The 7,165-nt window shown below is 46.4% G+C and overlaps 3 protein-coding genes across 3 annotated transcripts; all 3 read left to right on the top strand.

Moving 5' to 3' along the window:
* Nucleotides 1-1,550: 1,550 nt before the first annotated feature.
* On the top strand, nucleotides 1,551-4,123 carry FOXG_14688 (uncharacterized protein; the record flags this gene model as incomplete). The annotated part of the gene is made up of 3 exons (XM_018394750.1): nucleotides 1,551-2,583; nucleotides 2,899-4,034; nucleotides 4,106-4,123. The coding sequence occupies 3 exons, from the start codon at nucleotides 1,551-1,553 to the stop codon at nucleotides 4,121-4,123; spliced, it is 2,187 nt and encodes a 728-aa protein (XP_018254298.1).
* Nucleotides 4,124-4,595: 472 nt separating this feature from the next.
* On the top strand, nucleotides 4,596-4,910 carry FOXG_14689 (uncharacterized protein; the record flags this gene model as incomplete). Its single annotated transcript, XM_018394751.1, has 1 exon — nucleotides 4,596-4,910. A coding segment is annotated over one exon (315 nt), but the record flags the coding sequence as incomplete, so codon positions are not given.
* A 1,040-nt stretch (nucleotides 4,911-5,950) lies between these two features.
* FOXG_14690 (uncharacterized protein) lies at nucleotides 5,951-6,775 on the top strand (the record flags this gene model as incomplete). The annotated part of the gene is made up of 1 exon (XM_018394752.1): nucleotides 5,951-6,775. Exon 1 carries the CDS (start codon nucleotides 6,014-6,016, stop codon nucleotides 6,773-6,775), a length of 762 nt encoding a protein of 253 aa, XP_018254300.1. The 5' UTR covers nucleotides 5,951-6,013.
* Nucleotides 6,776-7,165: the final 390 nt, after the last annotated feature.

The raw sequence follows: 7,165 nt of genomic DNA on the forward strand, positions 1-7,165 counted from the left end.
ATAAAAAAGTCACCCTTGATATTGTTCTGATCCTTGTATTAGTAGAATCTTATTAAATGAGAAAAACAGGTTCATAGGCATGGATAGTGTTACAAAGACTGTATTATAGGTTTGCTGCTCCTCCAACAAGAGACCTAGGGTAAGCAGTACTTTATTTTTAGGATGAATTATAAGAAGATTTCTCTGTCTTTTAAAAACTTCTAGACTCAAGTAAAACTTGATTTTGAAAAGACTCGCTATTCTTGGGGACATTTTATCCTTTTAAAACACTAAATATGTTAAGTATTACATTTCGACAATAACTATCGACATAATCTCGTCTCACGATAACCAAGTCGGCCACATAGAGTACATGGAATATCTCGAGGCTCCCAATTCCAACAGTTGCACGACTTTAACTTTGACATATGATATATGTACCTGAACCTTCTCACAATAGTCGCAAGGTAACAAACCCAGCCATGAGGCAAAGCACACGCTAAGCGTTCTCAGCAGACATCACTGACTACATTAGCGGGTCATCAATGGACGGATCGGGCCGGGCCTAGCATCGTAAGAACAGGAACCAGGACAAAATTGTACATCGCATGTAACTCACTTTCGATCGGGTAAGTATGGTAAATCTAACGCGTACGTGGATGCCAACCAGGGATGTAATCCTGCATATCAAAGCAAGTAGCTATATGACTTTCTGCTGCTAAAGATGAAATCCACCTTGCTCGTCGTATTCTTCATCAGAGCCTCATTAAAGTCTTATACATTTTGCAAGCATCTATATGTTGGCTCTTGCAGTCGGGTTGGAAATATGTTTGTGCCAGTATGAATGTAATTTTCAGGCCAGGAGAAGGACTAGCCAGGCGATTCACAGGGTTCATATCTTGAGGCCAGGTGCGCGATGCAAGTATCAGCTGTCGAATCTCAATTGCGGTACATATAGTATTCTGCTAAGACGATAACATATAAAGTAATTTCTCATGCATCTAACTAACAATTTTTGTCTTATTGTAACAACATGGAATTTGAAGAAAGCCAACCTCCTCTGTAATTTTCATATACTATATACAGCGCATGTTAACGTCTCAAGTCCTGGCAATTTCGTTCTCACGCTCGTTTTCGCCCGGACCACGAGAACCAAAATGTTAAACTGAAATCTGACTGGTAGGGTGCCAGCTTTGCAATAATTGGCTGCGAATCCCGAAATATTGGTTCTGCAAGGATGATGAGACTGTTGCCTGCAAAGTGCATAACCAACAGGCAGAGCTGAAAATTACCCCGCTCCATCATTTCATCCAGATTTCTCCCTTCAATCTAGCTTCAAACCGAATTGACAGACTCCGCGGGTCAGTAAAGAACCCAACAGTCATCAGCGCCGTTCTCCTATCCCTCTATTGGTTTTATTGCCTCCTCTGAACAATCAGAGATCTCCATCCCTGCCTGGGGAGCCGATCGCCGGACCTTGTTTGCCAAGAGGGCGAGACAGACAATCAATCTGCGCATCGCAATCTTAGATCACCGACCAGGCAGTCTAGCCCAGTCAATGGCGTTCCAAAATGAACTCTCCGGATAGCGCTAGGGTCCCAGTCAACCCCCCCGATACCCATACCAGCTCTGCGAAGTCTTACCCGTCTCGCCCAAGCGACCGTCGAGGCTTCGAGATAGCTATCATTTGCGCCTTAACCCTTGAAGCTGATGCTATCGAAGCCTTGTTCGATCACCACTGGGAAGACGACGGTCCACCTTTCGATAAGGAGCCAGGCGACCCCAATGCATACTCGACAGGCGTAATCGGCCGCTTCAATGTTGTTCTTGCGCATATGCCAGGTATGGGCAAGGTTCATGCGGCCACTGTTGCTTCCAACTGCGGGAAGAGCTTTCCTAGCATCAAGCTTGCTCTCGTGGTTGGGATCTGTGGCGTTGTTCCCTTTGGCCCTGCTAAGGACGAAATCATCCTTGGCGATGTCGTTATTAGCAACGGTGTCATTCAGTATGACTTTGGTCGACAGCTGCCTGAGCGCTTCGCCCGTAAGGACACATTGCTAGAGGTCCCAGGTAGACCCAACACGGAGATACGGGGAGCCTTAGCAAAGCTAGAAGGACTTCGACATCGTCGCCAATTAAACGCTAAGATAGAAGGCTACTTAGCTGTTCTTCAAAGTGACCCAGAGCTGCATGCCGAGTATCCTGGCGCTACGAAAGATAGACTATTCAAGGCATCTTATCGTCATACCGATGATCAAAGGTCATGTGAGCAGCTTGGATGCAACGGTGAACTTGTATCACGAAGCCGCCTATCGACTGCAGACGTCCCTACTAAACCTGCTATCCATTTTGGGTTGATGGCCTCTGGGGATGCAGTTATGAAATCTGGCGAAGATCGTGACAGGATTGCCACGGCGGAAGGGATCATTGCCTTTGAGATGGAAGGTGCTGGGGTTTGGGATAGCTTCCCATGTATCATCATCAAAGGCGGTTGTGACTATGCTGATAGTCACAAAAGTAAGGTCTGGCAGCGATATGCAGCAGCTACAGCGGCAGCTTGTGCGAAAGCCTTTCTGGGCTTCTGGATCCCCTCTGTTACTCAAGGTTCGTAGCAACCAACGCGTGATGGCTGTAATTAATTATGTTTGAAGATGTCGTGTGTCTAGCTGCAAATGTCAAGAGACGCTGCTCTTTAGCAGATCGAGAATGTTTTGATCAGAGAAAACGACTCGCTGGAGAACCCATGACCCGGGGATTGAAGATTGGTAAGACCAGCCAGTGAACCTGTTCACAGAACCCTTTCGCTAAGATTGGCTTTCAGAACAGAGAGTAATTCCACCGCAAACAGGAGAGAATGCGGCAACTGGTTAGTACAGCTTGGCCATTCGTCATTCTGCCCTTCTGACTCACGCATGACAGAATCCAGGACTCATTACCTACCGCTGTCAAGGAACAAGAGCTTTACAGGTCGCGAGGGAACAATCGCTGAGCTTCAAAAACTTCTGTTCACTGATCCAAATGGCCAACGGGTCGCCTTAGTCGGTTTGGGCGGCGTCGGCAAGACACAAATTGCTCTTCAACTTGCACATCTCGTGAAGAAAGAAGATCAGGCAGATCGCAACTACTCCGTTATATGGATGCCCGCGTTGAGCATGGCAAGTTTCGAACAAGCCTGCACCAAGATGATAAGCGATTTTGGCATTGAACGGAAAGGCGAGGAGGCCCCAAAGGACGCTTTCAATAGGTTCCTCAACTCAGAAAAGGCAGGAAAGTGGTTTCTTATCATGGATAATGCCGACGATATCGAAACTCTGTACGGAACGGCTGAGGCCCCAGGAGGTATCAACCAGTTCATCCCAGACTGTGATCACGGCTACATTCTTTTCACAACCCGATCTCTTGAAGTAGCCGTCAGCGTGGCACAAAGTAACATCGTGAAGCTGTCTGAGATGAATGATGAGGATGCTAAGGCCCTCTTGATGGGTTCGCTGATTGAAAAGGACCAGATGCAGGACACAGCACTTATTGACAAGCTCTTACAAGAGCTCGCCTATCTACCGCTTGCAATCACGCAAGCCTCAGCATACATGAAAGTCAATGAGATCTCAGTCAACGAGTATCTCCGCATCCTCCAAAATACAGACCAGGATATGGTAGAGTTGCTCAGTTGTGGGTTCCGTGACAGCACTCACTACGACCCCTCTCAAGGAGCCGTTGCTACAACCTGGATTGTATCATTTAATCAGATCCGCGCTCTACACGAAGACGCTGCGACGCTTCTCTCTATCACAGCCTGTCTTGAGCCGAAGGCCATACCTCGTGCTTTATTTCCACGGCTGGGCTCTGAACAAAAGTTGACTCGTGCTATCGGTACACTTTGCGGATACAGCTTCTTGAGTAAGCGAGAGGATGGCGAGACGTTCGACATGCACAGTCTCGTGCACCTTGCAACACAAAGATGGAACCAAGACGATGGACTCGAGAAAGGAATATGTCAGATGGCAGTTGCACATATTGCCGAGGCCTTTCCATGCGATGATTGGGATGAGCGTGAGGTATGGCGGCAGTATATGCCACATGCACTCAGACTCCTTACAAGCGTGGATGGCGCCCATACTGACGACAGATGGGTACTCGGATATAAGGTTAGCCAATGCTTGCTCATTGACGGACGGGCAAGACAGGCAGTACTTATACTTGAGTCTGTTGTCGAAACCGAGAAAACAATGTTGGCAGAGAATGATCCACCTCTACTGTCGTCACAGTATTTGCTAGCATCAGCATATGCATCTAACAGGCAGACAAAAGAGTCAATCAAACTGCTCGAGCACATGGTTGCAATAAGATCAGATTTAGCGGAGAATCACCCAGATCGACTGGCGTCACAGCATATACTTGCAAGAGTATATCGATTAAACGGGCAGATAAAAGAGTCAATTAAACTGCTAGAGCATGAGGTTGCAGTTCAGGTAGACTTAGGAGAGAATCACCCAGATCGACTGGCGTCACAGCACGAGCTTGCATCAGCATATCTATCTAACGGGCAGATGAAAGATGCAATTGAACTGCTTGAGCATGTTGCATTTCGGACAGACTTAGCGGAGACTCACCCGGATCGGCTGAGATCACAGGAAAAGCTTGCATCAGTATATCAATCTAACGGACAGATAAAAGATGCAATTAAGCTACTAGAGCATGTAGTTGCAGTTGAGGCGGATATATTAGCAGAGAATCACCCAGATCGACTGGCGTCACAGCATATACTTGCAAGAGTATGTCTATCTAACGGACAGATGAAAGATGCAATTAAGCTGCTGGAGCATATAGTTGCAGTTGAGGCGGATATATTAGCAGAGAATCACCCACATCGGCTAATATCACAACATTGTCTTGCAGTGGCATATGATTCCGATGGAAGATTGGATGACGCAATTAAACTGCGCGAGCATGTGGGTTGCAGTTAGGACAGGTATATTACCAGAGGACGATCTCTATCCGCTGTTATCAGAATTTGAACTCGGAGTAGCATACATAAGGAATGGGCAAACAAAAGAGGCGATTGAAATACTTGAGCATGTGGTTGCAGTCCAGGCGGTTACACTATCAGAGGATCATCCTGATCGGCGGCAATCAATAGAGGTGTTACAGTACTGCTATTGTATGTTAGAGGACGTCAGAGTTTCAGAAGGAGTCAGACAGCTACTGTTGATGAAATATAGTTAGCTCTTCTGGGCGTTACGAAAGTTGGAGTCCGGAGAATTGTTTTCAAAACCTACTCGGGATGTGTGGAGAGCAGTCGAGCATATATTTGCTTTTATTATGTTTTATTTATTTGTATAGCTCAGTTGGGATCATCACTTATCAACCTAGCTGCCGCGGGAAATGCTAGATGAATATCATAGCCAACATGTAGCTGCTAGGAAACAGTACGGCACATGATAATACCTACAGTGGAAAGGCCGTCTGTATCAAAGATTTATCGTAAACCAACTGGTTTCACCCAACCTCAAAGCTCCATGACATCGTTAGCAATTATTCTGCCAGGTACAGATGCGACAGCAGCGAGGTGGAGAAGATGGTATTACAAAGCTGTATTCATGGCAATAATATCATATTGCCATGATGCAAGTGTTATCATGATGCTGTGAACTGCAAAAGCTTACCCAAGTAAGAAATTTCGGAGAATAAGCGGCGTTCCGTAGGATTATGAAAAACCCATACAGTCATCTAACTAGGATAGTCCTACACAGCATTTATGAAGACTTTCCGCAATACCACCTTGTTTCTCAAAATGACTGCTCAGGAGGACAATCCGCCGAAGAAAGCAGCATATTGCTTCAAAAAGAGCTATACGGAACATAGTCAACCGACTGAAAAAGTCAATTTCTGGCCATTTTGCCTATTCTGGCTAATAACCACCAAGACGTACATAAAAGACAGCCATGCATCTATGTTGACAACAAAGACCGATCTAATTGAACCAGCTTCTCTTGAGTAAACTAAATTCCAACCAATTCACTACTAGCAATACAAAATGCCCTCGACGACAGTGCGCTTCCTGAGCCTTGGTGCTTTCTTCTTATGCAAGGCTTCGGCCCATGGCCATGTATCCGAGGTTCTCATCAACGACAAAAGCTACTGCGGCCACGATCCCACCAAAGTTCCCTACGGACCTCAACCGGAAAGCATCACCTGGACGAACGGTGCCAAAGACAACGGCTTCGTCATCTCCACTGCGAGCGCACTGTCTTCTCCAGACATCATCTGCCACCTCAACGCTACCAACGGGCATCTAACCGCAGACGTCACTGCTGGCGCGACCATAACGGTGCGCTGGTCGGATTGGCCTGAAGCGCACTGGGGACCTGTTCTTGATTACATGGCGCGATGTCCGAATGATGATTGCACAGCAGTGGATAAGACCAAGTTGAAGTTTTTCAAGATTGATGAGATGGGGCAGTTGACGAGGGGAACTGTGCCTGGTAAGCCAGGGTATTGGGCGAATAACAAACTTCGTGATGAAGACTTCTCATGGAACATAACGATCCCGGCTAAACTAGCACCCGGAAGCTATGTCCTCAGACATGAAATCATTGCCCTGCATGCGGGAGGCGCTGAGGGAACAACACAGATGTATCCTCAATGTATCAACCTGTTTATCAAGGTGATGGCACTGCACAGCCTGATGGCTTGTTTGCGACGGATTTATATTCTTCTACGGATCCGGGTTTGCTGCATAATGTTTTTGTGGATGAGTGGAGTAATGCAGAGTACATCATCCCGGGACCTTCAGTAGTCAAGTTTTAGAACAGTTAGCTTGAAAATAGCCAGGGAATGAAGATTTGCCAAGGGTTTGTCAAGCCTTGCTTTGCAGATCAGGACCCGCAGTGATTAGTTTGGACTCTGCCCTCGGGGAGAAAGAAAACATCAGACCTTGATATGGGATATTAAAATAAAATCGTCAGAAGTTATTATAAGTTTATGCTAACTTACTTAGTCTTGTCACTTAGGATCGAGGTCCTAAGACTTCTTGCCCCCCCTAACGTGCGTGATGATTACTTTTAAACCCCGCGCGCTCCCCAATTAGGGAAGCGCGCTCTTTATGGCTTGAGCTTAGCTCGATTTATGGATCGTTTCGACACCATTTATCAGCTGTAGTCCAGTAATGGCGATCATGCATTTGAGG

Source organism: Fusarium oxysporum, chromosome 12 (genome assembly GCF_000149955.1).
Source record: "Fusarium oxysporum f. sp. lycopersici 4287 chromosome 12, whole genome shotgun sequence".
Classification (NCBI taxonomy): Eukaryota; Fungi; Ascomycota; class Sordariomycetes; order Hypocreales; family Nectriaceae; genus Fusarium; species Fusarium oxysporum.